We start from the raw sequence: 19,770 nt of genomic DNA, 5'->3' as shown, positions 1-19,770 counted from the left end.
GATGTTCTCTTCGTGCAAGCATGAGTTTTCTCCAGGTACTCAGGTTTCCTCCCACAAACCAGAAACATACATGTTAGACTGATTGGTAACTCTAAATTGTCCCTAGGTGTGAGTGAGAGAGTGAATGGTTGTCTCGTTTGTCTCTATGTGTCCCTGTGATGGACTTGCGACCTGTCCAGGGTGTACCTTGCCCCCCGCATAGTGATTGCTGGACATGGGCACCAGTGACCCCCCGTGACCCAAAATGGAAGAAGCGGGTATAAGACAGTGGATGGATGGAACTTCAGTTCTTGTTGCAAGGTGTTCCAGGAGCTGAGTAGGAAAAAAGTCTTTTTGCCAAGTTCAGTCTGCCCTGAGGGATTGCTGCAGGTAATGATGGCCTGAGTGCGCACGCTGTAACTGCACTGACAACGTGACAACTGGGAGGAGATATAAGAAGGTAGCAGACCAAGGAGTAACTTAAAGATGAAAATAAACCAGTGTGAGAGTCTATGTGTAGATAATGACCAAGTGACCAATGAATACAGGGTGCAATGATGGGTATGGTAGTTACAACCAATTATGAATCTTGAGCGCCATGGTAGACAGCATCCAACATCTGCAAGGAGCTGGCAGGGAATACCTATTGACAAATCCTAAATTGCTGTGCATGACCTGCTACCTGAGATCATCCATGCATACAAGAGTTATATGAATTTTGTTTCAGCTTCTAGGAATTATTATTTGTAGAAAAATGTTGCATTGGGATTTTTTTTCCCCCATATTGTAGCTTAGTGTGACCCTCATACCAAAGTACAAACTGAACCATGACTTAGGTTAACCATTACGACCAATCTCTAAACTCTGTATTTTAGCTAAGGTTGTAGAAAAACTGATAAACTCTCAAATCAAAAAGTATTTGGACTCAATTAACATCTTACAATGTGGTTTCAGGAAACAACACAGCACAATAACTGCTTTGTTGAAGGTTTTTAATGACGTTGTTGAAGCACTGGATGCTAAGGATTATTGTGCTGCACTTTTCTTAGACCTGTCTAAAGCTTTTGACACTGTGGGTCATAACATCTTGTGTCATAAGCTCTCAGAAATTTGTTTCTCACATCATACCATTGGTTGGTTCTTTAACGATCTCTCAGATCGGAGGCAATGTGTTCAACATAATGGTATTTCCTCCAGTTATTTAACAGTCAACAATGGTGTACCACAAAGCTCTGTCTTAGAACCCACCCTCTTCACAGTCTACATAGGCAATGTAGATCTGATCATCCCTGATGCATCCTTATATTTCTATACTGACAATAGTTGTTTATTGTCGAGCTAAAACAGTTGCTAAGGTTTTCCAGCTTTTGCAATCTACTTTTGACTTCATCCAGTCATATTTGTTCTGTCTCAAACTTGTACTAAATGCCGATAAAACCAAAGGAAGTCGGTCCCAGCAGTTCTTCCTTTGATTTTATCCTTGAACAGTGTCCCTATTGAGCTTGTTGATTCTTACAAATATTTGGGTATCTTGGTTGAGTCGCATGACTCTTTTCAGCTCCACGTGGAAAACCTAGTAAGGAAACTGAAAGTTAAACTGGGTTTCTTTGTCAGAAATAGATCCTGTCTAACTCTGAATGCTAGGAAACACCTTGTAACTGTGACTTTCCTTCCCTCCAGTGGGTACGGTGACATTATTTACATGAACTCCCCCACAAGCACCCTGCAGTTATTGGATGCCGTGTATCATTGTGCACTAAGATTCATAACTGGCTGTAACTACCGTACCCATCACTGCACCCTGTATTCACTGGTTAACTGGTCATCATTAACTTCACACAGACTCTCTCACTGTTACATTTTCATCTTTAAATCACTTCTTGGTCTGTTGCCTTCTTACATCTCCTCCTACATGTCTCTGCGTGAGTGCAGCTACAGTGTGCTCTCTCAGGACATTATTACATGCAGTGTTCCCTCAGTGCGGACTGAACTTAGCAAAAGGGCCTTCTCCTACTCTGCTCCTGTTTCCTGGAATATCTTGCAGAAAGATATGAAGCTCTTGACCTTGACCTCTTTAAGTGGCTTCAAACATCTGAAGTTCCAGGCAAGAACCAGTGCAGACATGTTCCTGTTTTTAGTTTACTACAATGCCCTACATTCTAGCTGTTTTTTTTTTGTTTACATTTTGTTATAAATACCATTTTATTTTCACTTGTAAAAAAAAAATAAAATCTCAATTTGTATGCATCCTTTTATGATCGTCTGTTATTGTCTTTGTTGTCCATTGTTGTCATCACTTTGTTAGAATCAAGTCTCTCTTGTAAATGAGTCCCCTAGGCTCAATGGGATTAACCTGTCTAAATAAAGGTTGAATGAATTACACACTTGGTAGTCAGAGTAATTTAAATTAGTAGAATTCAGAAGGAATCCTCATTGGAGAATGAAGTTAACAGCTATTTCAAAAGGGTCTATCTAAGAGCTAATTCAGAACACGGTAAGTCTAAAATATTTTATAACAAATTTTGCCTCAGTTCTTTAGGTATCACCATTAAAGGACAGACATTTAAAAACAGCAGTACGGAGATGCAGGCTTTTAATAATTTCTGGCATAAACATGCGAAGTGACAAAACCTCTAACTCTAACCCTGGTTGAAGAATGCAGTTTAAGATGTGCAGGTTCCTTTATCTGTTGCACTGCATACACTGTGGCCTCGTCTCTGCTTCTGCCCTACAAAAATGAATACAAGTTTGAGTAACTTTAACTAAACTTTCTTAATAGTTTAGGAACATTTGTTGCTAGCATGTCCATAAAGAATTCACTGGCACTGCATTAGTACCCAGTAGCAAGGAGGTTAGCCATCGTGCTCTCCAGTTTCCTCAGGGTTTCAGTTTTGGCTAAATTGAAATACTCTTCATTGCAATTCTTTTCTGAGTAGTTTAGATTTGGAGTCAAGATCAAACTGTTGAACCAAACACCATTTTGGCTATGTCTGAATTTAAGATTTATAACCACAGTTTAAAACGATCAATTAGCTTGGTATTTACCTTGTCACAAGCCGAAAGCAAAGTTTCTATCGAGTACCATTAGAGTGATCCCGAGTACTACTAGTATTATTTGTACATCACCACTTGTGTTTGCTGCGATTATGAGGTTGTAGTTGGTAAATGTGTGTTATTAGAATAAAATGCAAGCTAAACACACACTCATGCCACCAAGCACACAGCTCCATCACCAAAAAGTACATATTTGTAAAAAATTCATAACCGAACCAGTCTTACTTAGGCAGGTTGCCAGAGAGGATCTTCCAAGCGTATTCTCTGAGGAACTTCTGGAAGATGGTTGTGAGGGCGATCATTGGTTCACCGGTGCTCAGTTGGGAGCACTGGACCATACACTTCTTGTAATAAACAAAAAGGTCAGCACAGCTGGGCAGCACTGCTCCACCTTCCTCTGTGCCTGCCTTGGGTGGGCCTTGTGCTCGAAAATCAGCCACAAACCGGTCGATCAGTTCACCCAAGTTCCTACACAGATCCAAGAAATACACAGTCAAACCCACACAGGGTTAAAAACACATGCACACATATACACGAGATGCTGAATTAGGGTCTCATTAAATAAAACTGGTGGACTATAAAAAAAGTTAAAGACATATGATTAGTCCCCAACCACAGAAAATACATAACAAGCATAAAGGCAAACAGCCAAATGAATAAGAAGATATTTGTTGTGCCAAATCCTCTACAGCATACAGATTCGCAGCCAGTTGTTGTGGCCTATATTTTACTGAATCAAGCAAATAAAGCCAAGGACAAAACAAGCAGGCCACTGTTCTCTTCAGCTATGTCCCACTGGGGACACGCCGATTTGGCCTCTGTCTTTGGACCGAAGTAAAATGAGGTTGTAGCTGCTGTATGGGTCAGTCCTGTCCCCTCGGACAGACAAAAAGCATTTAATGCTCCAAAGAGCTGCAGGCAAACACAGCAGTCCCAGAACTGTGTTCAGTTTGAGGAAACGGTGCCAGCACTGAGGTAGGAGAGTGACTCTCAGAGCACTGAAGCATGGTGGTAACAATTAGAAGAAGGGGCAGTAAAAGAAGAAACAGGAGAAAAATAATAAGAACTCTTAAAAAAAACAGAATGACAGATAGAAATAAATAAATAAAAGAGACTGAAACATAAATTAAGACAAAGAGAGACTGGTGAAAGGCTACCAGAAAAAAAAAGGAGGTGGGAAAGAAAATAGGCAGATCTGCTGTGACAGCATTTATTCAACCTCACTCCCTCTTTCTTTCAGCCTCTGTGGTAGTGCAGCTAATGGGAAACATTTCTGCCACAGTGGAGACCGAAGCATGAACAGGAGGAACAAGCGCTGGAAAGACGGGAGGTGAAGCAGCATGAAGAGAGGAGTGGTGTGGAGAAACTGATTGATGAAAAGGAGGTGAAAAGGCGTTCGTGTGCCAGCTTTACGTACAACCTGCTCCTAAATCTGAGCTTGTGCACCAAGATTAAGATTTTTAATTCTCCTAAACTTTAGCAACGTCAATGAATGCGATGCTCACTTGTCTTGGGATTCTATGTAGACGTATAGGTGAGGTTCAAAACACTTGGAGATGATGCCGTGGAACGGGTTGTCAGGAGCTTTAGGCTTCCTTGGCTGAAAGGATGAAGCAGAACTGATTTACAGTAAAATAACGATAATACTATAATAATAATACTGTAATACTATAAATAAGAGTTTAAGAAACTTTTATGTAACATTTAAACACATTATCTCATGTCAACTCACCTTAGCAAGATCTTCATCCTTTTCTGCTCCTGTATCCTCCCCTGGTTCATCTTCTAAAAAAGGGTTAGTTGAGTCTAGTGGGCTCTCTGGCCTCTTCGGCTGCTAAATGAAACAAACAACATAATTTAAGTATTACACTCTGTTGCTCTGTTATTTTAATGTCAATCAGATCTTCCATTGTGCATACAAAATTTAAAGGTAATCCTTTGTTGAAAACATTTTGTAAGCTGCACTTTAAAAGAGTCTTGTGTGCCTTTATTTTTATTTTACTTTTCTTACTCTGGGCGCGTCCGTCAAGGTGCATCCTGTGAAGCGTTTGGCCAGTAAACCCTCAAAATTTGTGGTCCTCTGAATGGCAAACAGGAGCAGTTTCACCTCAATCTCCTTTGCTCGTGTTCGCATCACCTTGGCCAGCTCCACCCTTAGTGACACAAACAAATATTAACAGAGGCTGCTTCATTCAGACGTGCTGGGGAAGGAGACAGAACGGACCACCGTGCAGACGCAATATTTGTTATTCAAGCAATTTCAGGCAGCACATTAGACAAGACAGACTATAATTCTCACCAAGCTTGAACAGGTTGTGTAGAGGAAGATGAAAAGAACTAAAAATATAATGTTTGTAAGAATTTAAGCTTACTGAGCAGTAAGTGTTAACCTCTTGAAGGTTAGTGCACTTAACTTGACAACTTGATCTTCAGAGGCAACATAAATAGGGATGCACAATATTATCGGCATGGTATCGGCTGACATAGTGATAGTTAAATATCGGACATTGGCCATTCCATCAAAGTAACTCACAGATATAAAAGGCACTTTTTCTTTTTTTTTTTTATATATATATATGTTACATATTTATATAGTATTCCATCATTTTCAGCCCACTTTTTGGCATCTGCATTGGCAGCAGGCCAAATTGACAAAGACCATGCAGAATAATGTAGTACAGTAGTCCCTCGCTACTTTGCGGTTCGTTTATCCTGGACTTAGTCTATCGCGGTTTTTCAAAATAAGATTGGACATGACACAATTGGCTGATTGATGGATGAGCAGCACAATCGGCATGGGATTTTTATTTAAAATAAATTATTTTGAATTATTTAGCACCTCCTGAAGCTTTGTGCAGCCCATACTGCAGGATAAACTTCCTGCTGCAGCGTGCAGAGAGGAGAAGTGAGAGTGGGCCAAGAGCGTTTGCAGGTGGCAAAGAGCAGACGAGGCAGGGAGCTGAAATCATGACATTCTGTGCTCTTTAAGAGCATTTAGAGTTTAGAAAATCGTTTAGAATATTGCAAGAATGTGGGAAGGGTTTAAAACGCCTTAATATACATATCCCGATGCATGCTCAATAATCCTAATTTTATTTATTTATTTATTTATTTATTTATTTATTTATATATAAAATTTATATAATTTATAATATCATATCAACACACAACACAAGGAGGAGGGGGCGTGGCAAAGAGACCATCTTAGCACCAACATAACTGGTTTGTTCCACTTTGGAGTAAGCTGTTGGGGGAAGAATCAGTTTTGTGTTTTGTGTTTCCTTGACTGATGAAGCTTTCTGGATGGAAGGCGAAACATTTCAGCACAACAAAAAAAAAAAGAAACTGTCCAGATGACCTGACTGAAAAATGTTGGATTGTAATCTTGGATTATTGCGCATGGACTTTGTTGAGTTCTGTTAGTTTTAGCTTTAGATTTTGTTTAACTAATTTCAGCTTTTAGCTTTTGTTAATTTAAGAATTTGTTATTTAACAATAACCCAGTCTTATTTCATTTGAGCACTCAGCATTTGTGCTGTATTTTGTTGAAAAACATATTTTTTTTCTCTAACTAATGACTTCATCTTCATTTGACCCTGATTTAAAGAGAAAACAGTGAGGTGCTCCAAACTGCCTTCAATGATTTTTGTTACAAGTAGTCTTACATTTTGCATGCAGGTCTTTTGCAAATAAAATAAAAACAAAATGTCCGATGTTTTATTTAAATTTAAAACGGTGATGCTTATTTGATTCAACCGTGCTGATCAACACTGATTTTAAGTGTTTGGGTCGTCACAGAACCGAGCAGGCCACGGTACAGAAGCTGTTGATGTTCTTTGTCTTGCCTCTGATTTCAGAATGTCAGCATTTGGTCTGAAAGCACACAGTGTGGTTACATTACACCCATTTTGTTTGATTTGGTGAGAACCAGCACTGGTGGCATAATGAAGGGTTCTTCTGATGGTGTGATGACGAAGTAAAAGGAGCTTCGGTTACAGCCAACGGCAGCACACGGAGCCCAAAGCCACTGGGTTCTTTCATGAGGTTGAGGAAAAAGGAGACGTATCAACAGTGGGGCAGTGCCTATGTGGGCCACCTACTCCAACAGCTTAGAAAGTTGTACCAGTTCCCAGAGTCAACTCAGGCTCACAGAAACAATGGAATTTACTTCAGCTCACTGACCATGGAAATCAGAGGTACTGTGTTTTTTGATAGGTGTTCTGTGTTTTTACTTTGTGATGTGGCAGAACTCCACAGCAATCCGCTCTGTCATGCACCACTCTTCAGGAAACATGCGCCCATATTTGTCTTCGTAGTCTACCAGCTGCCGTTTGATCCAAGCATAACGGCGATCGATCTTATCCAGCCAAGCTACCTGAAAAACAAAAGGAACACAATGTTTCTTTTAACAGTATCACACATTTGAATCAGGGTACTCAAGATAAAACTATGAAAACCAGCCACAGGGGAGCACAAGCCAGTGTATCTCTTGTGCCGGTTCCAAGTCTTCAGGACCTCCACAGCTCTCGCCTCAGAAGTAAAGTCCTCTGCTGGGTGGGAGATCTTGACCACCCGCTACACTGCTTCTTCAACCTGCTGCCATTAGGGCGGAGACTGCGTAGCCTCAGTTCTAGGACCAGCAGACTGTGGAACAGCTCCGTCCATCAGGCCGTGAGGATGCTGAACTCTCTGCCTGCCCCCCCTCAGCCCCCTCTCCCACTTCTGCCACCCTGCACACACTAACTCAGCTTCCTGACACCCCCCCCTCACCCCCCCCCCTTCAAAACTGCTCTGGGACATTTATTTAGTTTTATGAATAGTTCATGAATCGGTCACTTTAACAGCCTACAAGCTCACTCTACTGTTTATTGCATTATATTTTGCACTACTGTTATGATCAACTCGTCCTGTTTATTCTGGTAATTCTGGTATTGTCATTTCCACATAATCACCTCATCAGTACATAACTGTGACTCTATATAGAACCGGTATGCACACCTTCACTTTACTAAGTTTCTCAGGTTTATACTTTATATTGCACTATTGTTTACTCTGGCCTTGCACATCCATTATCTACCTTGTTTACTCTGGCCTTGCACATCCATTATCTACCTCTCATCATGTTATTGTCTTCAGTCAGCGTCCCTTTGTCTCCTGTTAGTCACTATTGAGCACGTTGCATCAGAGGTCCTGCTGCTGTTCACTTTTATATTTTTTTATATTTTTTTATATAACTAGTTGTGTTAGTTTATTTTTGCTAATGTTGTTGTTTGCTGCAATTTGAGTAGGGAGTGTAACGCAATTTCAATTTCTATGTATGTCCTGTACATATGCAGAATTGACAATAAAAATCAATCAATCAATCAAGTAGAAGGTGAGTTGTGTCAGGAAAGGTATCAGATGTAAAACATTTTTGTACAGGAGAAAGACAAAGAGGAGATACATGAATGCAGTTAGAGAGGACATGGAGGTAGTTGGAGTGAGGACAGAGTGAGATGGAGGAGGATGACTCGCTGTGGAGACCCATGAAAAGGGAAAAATTGAAAGAAGAAGATAAACTATGATCCTGTCATGTGTAGGATGTGAAATTAGACAAAAATGTTCTACTTCTGCTTGAACATTTCTTACATCTTGATTTTCCTGGAAAAGAACCAAATACTCAGACAGGTGCTGCCTGATGAACTTTTTGATGATCTCTTGTTTGATGCGTGGGTCCAGCACATTTGACACCAGGCAGGCATCTCTCAGCACGTTGCTGGGTCCACCTGGTCTCTGTATAAACATGTGGAAACATAAACGGTTTTGTTGTTTTGTGTTTTTTTTCCAGACGATTTTTTTTTTTAATAAGTCAAAATTAAGCAATTTATGTAACATAGTTACCTTAGAGCCTTGAGAAGGAAAAGCCTCTTCAAAATCTGCCAGAATCTGAGTGCCCAGCTCACTCTGTGCTGCCTTCACTCTACCAGAAACCACAACAATGAAAATAATCAGCCGATTCTTCTTTTAGACAATTTTAATGTGGAAGTTGTTTTTGGTTTGAAATATAAAATAAAGGGACACTGAGTTCATCTGCCACAACAAAATATTAATAGCCATTCCAATCAATGATGAGTACAGGACAGCACCCAAAGGAATGGTAATTAAAAAAATAACACACACACAAACATAAGAAATGCATTGGTCACATTTTGAAATTGATTTCTGTGGAAACGTTATGAACAATTATTTTAATTTTCAAGGATTCAAGGTTCTTTATATCATGTGGTACATGAGGTGGAATGAAATTGTGTACACAAGAGTCCCAGTTACCTCCAACAACATAAACTTACATAAACTGTAAAAGAAACAGTAATAAGGATCCAGGATGTAACTAAGAAATATGCTAAACTAAGAATAAAATTAAAAGAAACAATATGTCGAACAGCAGCAGGAACATGAGTCTGTGTGAGCAGATGAATATGAATGAACACTCATGCAGCATGAAATAATCAGCAGCATGAAATAATCAGCAGCACATATCAGTCAAAGTGGCATTACAGTATTTTTTTTTTACAGTGATTATCCTGGTTAAAGATTCATGAGTCTAACAGCCTCAGGGTAGAAGCTGTTCCTCAGTCTAGTGGTTCTACACTTAATGCTCCTTGACCTCCTGCCTGAGGGAAGCAGGGCAAAAAGTGTGTGTGCTGGGTGAGTGAGGTCCTTCATGATGCAGGTGGCCCTCTTCCTTCATCTAGAGATGTAAATGTCTGTGGTGGTGGGGTGACTGACTCCGACAGACTTCTGTGCAGCCTTCACCACTCTCTGCAAAGCTTTTCTTTCACAATTTTGAATGGCTAGTGGGAGCAGGGCCAAAGTAGATTTCTGTTGTCGTAAAGCCTTAAAGTATTGTATGCAAATGTTATTTTTTAAATCCTAGCACAGATGTAAGTTTCAAATTATACTACGTTTCTGGCAGAAATATTATAATATTCTTAATGGAAATGCTCCAGACGGCATCAGATGTACAGCTAGCTGCTGCCACCGCTGTTGCACCGTACCACAAAACTCAATGTAATCAAATGCAGAATGTGAAACTGAAGTTAATGTAAGGATTTATATAAAAGTATCCAAATAAATTCCTATAAAACATTTGAGACTTAAACTGTTTCAAGACAGAATCACTATACTTTGATCTTGCCTCTATCAGACTAGCCGTTAACTCATCCATCTGGTCAGAAAAAAGTATATTTCTCCAAACTCAGTATGTTTAAAGACACTACAACACTGTTCATAACATTTCCAAAAAATACTAACTAAAACCAATAGAACTGCCTTTAAACACTTTCTGGTCATATTGCCATCCTTTATGTGTGTGTGGCTACAAAGTCTCAACCACACTCTACAGCTGACAGTGATAAATCGGTGTCTGGATAAATAATAACAGCAAATATGAAACTTGGTGAATTAAAGTCATTAAATTCTCCTGTTTCACGTATGAGTGCTGCCACTGATGCATGAAGAGGCATAGCTTGGTTAAAGGGCAAAAACCTTATTAGAAACAAAGTTAAACTTGCTCAAACTCCATTTCGTTGTGATAAAGGACTATTGTGACGAAAGCTAAATTGAGCTGAAATTAAATGATCAAATGGAAACTGTCACAAAGTTCTAATGTGCTGAAAACACTTGAGACATTTTATTCCTTTAAACTGTGATTTTCTGTTGTACGTGGCTAAAATGTGACCAGAAGTCACATGTGAAATATTTCCATCTGGCCATCGACATCTATACATAATTAAATTTAAAAAAAATTATAAATACATCAATAAAAACATATTCATAATGAATCATGATGAAACTTTTGTTGTCGTAGTTGAATCAGATTGAGAAAATTATACAACTTAAACAATGTTTGATGTGCTGAGACAGAATTGTTGCTTTTTGACTAAATTATACTAAAAACTTGGCATCGCTGAAGGAAAAACAAGAAAGGGCCCTAAAATGGTTTTCAACAATTTGCCTGAAATATATTTTTTAAACAAAGTATATAAACACCAATGAATCAGCACTAAATGTTTTATCATACTCTGTCAAAAAAGCAAAACAGAGATAACTTTTCTCTGACTGTATTGGCTAAACTAAAAAATTATTATTATTTTTTTAATATCACTTTTTATTACTCCTTCTGAGGTTTAGACAATAACTCAAACTCTAAAGTTTATCATAAAGATTTCTTGAGTGTAACTTACCGGTATACATAATTACCTTTTGTATTAAGAAAGTTAGCCTTTATATATTTGTCTCTTTCATCTTTGCTGTTAATTTGCATCTTTATGCACACTGTACAGAGGTGAAGTCATAAAAACAACCAGCTGTATGAGTTAATGAGCAGGTTTACACTGAGAGACAGGTCATTTACCTCGGAGACTTTAAACATTTATTTTATTTAGAACTCAGTTGTTGCATCAGGCTTTAAAAACTGACACTCGGAAAATAAACATTAATTTGTACTTTGACTAATCCACACAATATGATCAAACACCCTTCAATATTCTTTAAATACTGTTCTTTCTTTTAAATTAAAAATAACTTCTCAATAATTAGGGACATCAAGGCAAGACTTTAAATACCAAAATTGAAAACAAAGGAAATAATCTATTTGCCTAAAGGACTCGTGCAAAAGCAAAAAATTGTTTTTTAACTATAGAGTTAGAGTTAAAAAGTTATAATGTGTTTAGCCCATGTTGTCAGAATACTTTATATTAACTTAACTATTAACTTTTAAACCACATTTCAAAAACTTGATAAAGAAACTGAAATTAAAACTGGGTTTCTTTTTCAGAAATAGATCTTGCCTAAACCTAAATGCTAGAAAACACCTTGTAGCCGCTACTTTCCAGCCGGCCATCGACTGTGGTGACATTATTTACATGAATGCCTCTGCCAGCTGCTTGCAGATGTTGGATGCTGTCTACCATGGAGCACTAAGATTCAGAACTGGTTATACAGTAACTACCATACCCATCACTCCATACTCCTTGGCCAGTTGGTCATCATTATCTACACGTGGAGGGAGTGGTGGCGCAGAGGTTAGAGAGGTGGGCTTGTGATCCGAAGATCGCCGGTTCACGCCCCGGCCCCGACAACATCAAAATTGTGGGTGGGGTAGGTGAAACACCCACACTTGCCCCCACCCTCATTCGCCCCACTCTGGGCCCATGAGCAAGGCCCTTAACCCCCACCATGTGCTCCCTAAACAGGTCTCTCTTGAAAATGAGTTCTCGTGGCTCAATGAGACTAACCTGGATAAATAAAGGCTAAATGAAAAAAAAAAAATTATCTACACGTAGTCTCTCACACTGGATCATTTTCATCTATAAATCCCTCCTAGGTCTGCTACCTTATTATCTCATCCCATGTGTCATGCCGTCAGTGCAGTTACAACATGCGCTCTCAGGACATCATTACCTGCAGCGTTCCCTCATTGTGGACAAAAGGCAAAAAGGCCTTTTCCTACTCAGCTCCTGCAACCTGTAATACCTTGCAACAAGAACTAAAGTTGTTCACCTTGATTTCTTTAAGGGGTTTCAAACATTTGATAATGTCAATAGAAAAATCAAAGCAAATATGTTCCTGTTTTTAGTATTTCACTTTGTTTTACAGCACCCTGATTTATTGTTTTGTACACTAGTCTTATTTTAACTGCATTTTTACTGTGGTCTACTGTTATTACTGTTATTGTTGTCTGTATTTTATGTTCTTTCTGGAACAGGTCCCTTTTGTAAATGAGTCCCTGTGGCTCAATGAGGCTAGCCTGTATAAATAAAGGTTGAATGAATGGAAAAAAAACTGCATGTGAGCCCAGACTCACACCTCCACTTTTACATGCACCCCTCCCCCCATCATGAGAGTCACTTAAGACACACAGCTGTTATTTGGTATGAACCTTATCTGCCACACCTTGGTCAGAATAAAACAGAAGGCCTTTCTTTTAGGTTTTTACAGACAAACACTTTGAAACTGAACTTCAAGCAGAGCGAAGTGTCCCAGACTGATTTTTGTTTTTGGAAAATATTATTACAAATGGAAACGGTATAAAATGACTGTGTGCCTTTTGTGTAGATGAAAAAAGTCTTGTGTTTAAACAAAACGAGACAAAACACAGGCAGGAGTGACTTGAGAGATTTAGCATCGCCAAATTAGCTAATAACAAAAAGTTCATGGACTAACAGACTGGTTGCAAATATGAAATAGTCTTGAGTGCAGACTGCAATTAAAACATCTTGTAGTGACAGAAGCAGTTGTTAACTCTGAGATACTAACCCACCCTCTAACAAGTGTGTCCCTGCCCATGTAAGATGGAATAAATGTTGGAATAATGAGGGTCTGCTCAGAGGGTTTCCTTCCTGCGTTTTCCTGCCACAGTTCTTGCAAGTGTGTTTATCTACATAAACAGGATGTAATACACAAAAAACCTCAGCAAATAATGGACCTGCTTTGCAACAGTTTGGAAGAAGGAACATTTCAGCAAAAAGGAGGGAACAGGGCAGCTGGAATTAGTTACGACTATTGTGAGTTTTTCTGATCACCAAATGTCCAAGTTTGTGTGTGTGTGTGTGTGTGTGAACCAGTTACCTCTCTGAAAGCTGTCTGATCTGTGATATGCCCATATACTTGTGGAAATGTTCGAGCACATTCACCACCCCCTGCAGTAAGTTGGCCACCTCGCCATACTGCCTCTTTCTGGTCATGGCTCTATAACCAAAAAATGTGTGTATTAATGTTTTAGTTTATCATAAAGGTCTGGGTTTACATTTTGTAAGGAGATACTTGTAAAGTAGTTAAGTGGCCCACACATCTCAGATATTATACTGGTCCAAACTGTTTAAACTACAATACAAAATGTAGAAAAAAATACAGATTTGAAAACATGAAGATGCTTGTAGCCACTTGAAGGAACAACGTTGACAATTTAGTTAGTTACATTAAAATAAGAAGAAACTACCTACAGCTAGGCCTGTCACAATAAACAATAAATCAATTAATCGAATGATAAATGAAAATTATTGACTTCATTTTCATTTATCGGTTTAATTGTTTCTTCGTGTCTCTCTTTCTACTGAAGACATTGGATGACAAAAGGCTCAACTCCGGTGCTCTTCACTGACCCCTCCCTTTCTCTTTTTTTTCTCTTTTCTTTAAAATCAATTTTAACCGTCCAAAATTGTGTTTTTGGATCGTTAAAAGCAGCTAAGCTGAGAAGCTAAGCTACAAGCTACACTAACAGGCCGACCTCGGGGGGGGGGGGGGGGATCCTCCGTCTTTTCGAAGATCAACATTCACGGTTGAAACCCGTGCCTTTGTGTTTTTCCTCTGCAAAAAGGAGCTGAGAACTTGTTTACTGATTTTTTTAATTAAAAGCTTTGTGTGAAAAATGCTATGCTAAAGAGCTCAAACCACACCAAGCATCCGCCATTTTGAGAACCAAAAACTAGGAAGGAGAGACAGCACATGTCACGTCAAGGGGGTCTCCCTCCCGTTTTTCTTAAAGAGACATGCTGCTCGCTCCCTCACTATCCATCCTTCGGTTCAAACAGTCTTATACTGCCATACTACACACAAAATAAAATTAGCCAACATTTCTTCTTAAATTTGACAATAATTACTAATTATTGTCAAATTTCAAACAATATCGTTTATCGCAATAATTTCTGCGACAATTAATCACCCAGTAAAATTTGTTATCGTGACAGGCCTAACTACAGCAGTGTCCTCTTGTTCTGAAAATAAATCACATATTGCAATAAACAGGGGAAACTTTTATCTTAAGGCCAGTGAAACAAGCGACATAATAACAAAACATTATGTTAAAAAACTAACCATAAAAAAACAGAAAGCATTAAATCTGTAGACGTTTACTGTAAAATTATTCAATTGTACCCACTCTAAAGAGTCAACTCCCCCTGCCAACATATGCAGGTGGTTGAGGGTGGTGATGGATGTAGTGAGGTGTCGTTTAGCATGGTCCAACTGCTTTATGTCCCTTGTAATCTCCTTTACCTGTGAAGGAATGGGCCAGAGAGTTTAGATAAACAAATGCCTGTTGAAAAGACTAGAAAAAAAAAAAGATAAAAATATTGACAAACCTGGATACAAACACAAAAGTAGAAACATCATTTAATTAAAAATACATTTTTCCATACATGCCTTTCTTCTTTAGTCCCATTCTTTGCACCTGGACACCAAAATTTCTATCTACTCACTTCTCTCTGACATAAACGTATAAAAGGCATCCATGACTTGCACAGACAACAGACTCACCAAACTGTCTTTGATAATGACAGAAGAAATACCACACCAACCAGCCCTAAATGGGATAAAATCATATTTTGTGTGTTCTTATGTGTGTGTGCTGTGTCAGTGTGTACCATTTGTTCAGACTTCTCTGCCTTGTCCTTAATGTCTTTGATTTTGCCAAAGAGTTGCTGGATGGCTATCTGGGCTTCCTCCAAAGCCTGCGCCAAACAAACAGAGCAACACCAAACATACGTGAAAATACAGATTTTGATGATACAGGCTCTGAAACATAAAAGGCAAAGCATCGAGTGAATTAATATAAAAATCTAAAGTACGGACATAGAGGTGCAACAAAACAAAAAAAAATTAATAAAAGAAATACATTATTTTATGATATGATAATTATGGGACCTGAAAATGCATTTATAATGGGTTTTCTATATGGTTGTTTATTCCTTTAAGGGACACTACAGGGTAGCAATGTTACTGTGAAGCATTTTTCAAATGCACTCAGAGATTTTTAGGTTTTGTCAAGAACAATCATGTTTACAGATAGCAACAACAACAACAACGATGATTTAAAAAAAGACAAAAACAGATGTGCGGGTGATTTTTTTCTCCCTATGAGACAGTCTAAGGCAGGGGTGCCCAAACTTTTTCTCTGAAAGGCTCAAAGTTAAAATCTATAAGAGGGCTGCGGGCCAAATACATGAAATGCAAATACTTCTTTAAGTTAAGTCCATTTATGTATTATACAGTTATTTATCCTTCCATTCTGTATAATGAACATTACATAACAGGCTGCATTCGTGTCAGGGGGGGTCCTCCTCCAAAGAATTTTGAATAAAGTTGAATATAGAATGAATGTTCAGTATAGAAGTGTCACCAACACTAAAAACAGTTATTGTCCCAGCTAAGCAATACAATACTTTTTTCCTTTTGAGTACTTCCAGTTAAATAAAAAATACAACAGTGATGATCCCTCTTAAACTTAGGGGTGCACAGATTACAGTTTCTGGACAATCACCAATTTCTAAAAAGTCTGACCTGCCAATTCCGATTTTGTCCGATACCGATTTTGTTTTATAAGCAATACTGTCAGGTGTTCTAAGGTCATCTCTTATTTTATTGAAAAATATACCCTTGAATAATATCCTAGAAACAATACAAACTTGTTTTAACCGTCCATGAAGTAGCGCTCTGCAATATAAATGAAGTTCAGATAATTGTTGTTAAAACAAACAAACAAACTAAAAAAAAAATCAGTAAAATCGGTTTCTCATGTAGGTATTGGCCGATTTTCCAAAATTAAGGATTTATCGTGCACTCCTACTTAAAATGTTTGTTGGGAACTTGCTTTACGAGTAATTTCAACGTAATCATTGTGCTTTATATTTTCCACAGATCTTTAATTATACACAATAAACGGAGTAGTTGATTGAGGGAGTGGTGGCGCAGAGGTTAGAGAAGGTGGGACTGTGATCGGAAGATCGCTGGTTCAACTCTCTGTACCGACAACATCAAACTGTGGGTGGGATAGGTGAAACACCCACACCTGCCTCCACCCTCATTTGTCCCACTCTGGGCCCTTGAGCAAGACCCTTAATAACCCCCATCATCTGCTCCCCCGGGCACCCTAGATAGCAGCTCTCTGCTCCACACAGAGGGCTGTGGTAGCTCAGTGGTCTGTGGTTGCGTCAGGAAGGACATCTGGTGTAAAAATAATTGCCAAGTCTTCGTGCGACTCAGTTCGTTGTGGCGACCACTGAAGAAAGGAGCAGCCGAAAGGAGGAAAAAATAAAAACTGGAGTAGTTGATCCAGAATAGTTTTGTTATATTTATTCATGTGTCAGAAAACCTGTAGGCAGCAGATAAAGTAAGTGAATCCCTTCAAAAGCTTTTTTTTTTTTTAAATGTCTCAGATAAAATAACTTGCATATCTCAGTATTTTAGTGTGTGAGGCAAGTACATGGTGGATGATTTGTATATAAATTGACATTCATTGCTGTGGCTATATGGGTAAAATTTTAAAAGAATAAACATTATGTATAATTTCCCCATTCACTATAACCATAGCACTTAATTTATGTAAAAATTATGCTGCTAATGTCCTTCACCAACATCTAGAATGGGGACACTCTTACAAACTGTACATCTAATTAGGAGGCGAAACAGATATTTAACATCGTTAGGGCTTAGGTTGACACATGGGCCAATTAGGCCAAGTTTAATATAGAAACTGTCACGATGAAGATTAAAGAGGTCATTATACAGACTGTTAAAATATCAAACATTTGACAGATGAAATCGTAAGACTGCTGCAGAGCTATTCTAATGTTTCCTCTTCATCTGACAAAGCAGCTGTTCTTTGATGGCCGTAAACAGAGATTTTGCCCCGACATCCAATACCAGGGTAATTGGCTTAATTTGGCCTGTTGCTGTGGCGGCACTGCAGACACAACTTTGACTCTCCTTTAAACAGACACAATGAATGCAAAAATCTGGCACCAGCTGTTGGAGGAATTTACCACTTTCACTGCACCTCAAGCAGATGAGGGGACAGTCATCTGGCAAACACACAAACAAAAATGCAGCAAGCACTTATAGGATCACATTAATTATACCACTATAATGGTGACACCTAGTCAAACTGCAAATGGTTAAAGCTGAATTTTCTCAAACCTAGCTAGAAATCTACAAACATCTGCTACAGAAGCCACACACAAGTCTGGTACCGATTAGCTTTTAGGCACAATAAACAAAATGTGCTTCCCATTCATCCTTCTTTCTTTTTATGTTTTATTATATGTTCTTTTGGTCAGTGGGAACTGGAGGAATTAATAGAACAAAATGAAGGCAGGTGAAGTGATATTTCTTTGATTTCAACTCAAAGAGGATGAGAGTGCCACTGGATTTTTCAGGAGGTTTCCTGCAGTAGCTCTTGAGCAAACAAATTGCACACATGAGAGCAGTAGTCTCAATGCTGCAGTTGTTGCGAATGCAAACTCAGCTGAGTCAATCTGGCTTGCTTCCGAGTACTCGTTTCCTGTATTTAGCCTTGAGAAAAGCTCAGAAGATCAGTGCCCAGCAGGCGCCTCCATGCCAGAGATGTTATCTAAACCACACACAAACCTGTGCATCTCTAACGTTCAACAAGCAGCACATGTTGCTGCTGTATTGTACAGTTTGGACAAGAAGCAGCAGAGCCTCCATTTAAACGTTTGAACATGTTCGTGATGAACAACTCTTTCTTGCAGACATCAAAGTAGTATTTTAATGTAGGAAGAATACTAAAAAATACTGCATTTTTCAGTAAATACTACAATCAGTCAGATCAACTAAACAAGGCTTTAACTCCTAAACTACAGCAAAACTTAACATATGAAACAATACCTGAGAATTATTCCTTATATGAACATTATATCTAGACAAAAAGGACTGGAAATAACTCAATGTTTTGATGTTATCTGAGAGCCAGGTGTAAAAATGTAGTACCTCGTGTACACTGTGATGCACTTCTACGCTCTATTATTTTTCTGTCATTTAAAACTGAAAGGAAAACATTTCTTAAAGCTAGTGTTTGTCGAGAAGAAAAAATCAGATGAACATATATATATATATATATATATATATATATATATATATAAATAACAAAAAAAAAAATATATATATATCTTTAAATATTTAACTCGGGCTAAGAATGTGGCACTTTTTTTTCACAAATCAAAACATAATGTAGAAATATGTAGGGATGTAAATCTAAAAGAAATTACAAACTAGCATTTACTATTGCTCATTGACACTAAAGGTGTAAACATATACATTTGCAGAATAACCGTGGAATAAAAAATGTCAAAAACTTATTTTGTGTGAAAAGAAAGTCAAAAATCGGATTTTGCTTCTTCCCTGTTATATCAGCTAAACACTAAAAAGTAGGGATGCACAATATCAGCATGGTATCGGCTGATATAAGCGGGAAAGTTAAATATCAGACATCGGCCATTCCATCAAAATAACTCACCAATATAAAAGGCACAATTTTTGTATGACAACCCAATGACAAGGATGCCTGCAGCGCTAGCACAATGTGATGACGTCACATGCACCTACCTGATCTGATCACGGCGGAGAGGAAAACTCAAAATGACAGCAGCGTGGAAGGTTTTTTTTTAGTAGGTGAGGATGTCAGATTCCGAAGATTTTTGGACTACGTTGAGCCTTGCTACATCGTCCCCAGTCCGAGATATTTTTCTGACGTAGCCTTACCTGAGTTACAAGCCATCATTTCCGATGTCAATGAGAAGCTAATAGCTGATAGCACTTGGGTGAGTTTTAATACAGACGTCGAGTGTTAGCCTTGTTAGCATGATTAGTTTTACAGCACAACGGATAGACAAAATCTTTTAACTTAAAACGGCTGTCCTTCATGCACAAGAGTGCAGAGGATCCCTCACTGCAGCTAGA

At 38.5% G+C, this 19,770-nt stretch overlaps 2 protein-coding genes across 2 annotated transcripts in view; both read right to left on the bottom strand.

Moving 5' to 3' along the window:
* bcap29 (B cell receptor associated protein 29) overlaps positions 1–19,770 on the bottom strand; it is a 375,732-nt gene that overhangs the window by 34,678 nt on the left and 321,284 nt on the right. The window lies entirely within an intron of this gene.
* vps53 (VPS53 subunit of GARP complex) overlaps positions 1–19,770 on the bottom strand; it is a 41,802-nt gene that overhangs the window by 17,310 nt on the left and 4,722 nt on the right. Inside the window, exons 5-14 of the mRNA XM_037677465.1 lie at positions 15,438–15,524; positions 14,954–15,069; positions 13,645–13,764; positions 8,914–8,992; positions 8,662–8,805; positions 7,266–7,408; positions 5,045–5,186; positions 4,766–4,867; positions 4,539–4,633; positions 3,259–3,501 (exon numbers count right to left, since the gene is read on the bottom strand). Coding sequence (XP_037533393.1) covers positions 3,259–3,501; positions 4,539–4,633; positions 4,766–4,867; positions 5,045–5,186; positions 7,266–7,408; positions 8,662–8,805; positions 8,914–8,992; positions 13,645–13,764; positions 14,954–15,069; positions 15,438–15,524 — 1,271 coding nt within the window. The remainder of the gene's footprint in view (positions 1–3,258; positions 3,502–4,538; positions 4,634–4,765; positions 4,868–5,044; positions 5,187–7,265; positions 7,409–8,661; positions 8,806–8,913; positions 8,993–13,644; positions 13,765–14,953; positions 15,070–15,437; positions 15,525–19,770) is intronic.

Source organism: Nematolebias whitei, chromosome 6 (assembly GCF_014905685.2).
Source record: "Nematolebias whitei isolate Nwh7 chromosome 6, NemWhi1, whole genome shotgun sequence".
NCBI classification, from domain to species: domain Eukaryota; kingdom Metazoa; phylum Chordata; class Actinopteri; order Cyprinodontiformes; family Rivulidae; genus Nematolebias; species Nematolebias whitei.
This window is presented reverse-complemented; position numbering and strand designations above follow the sequence as displayed.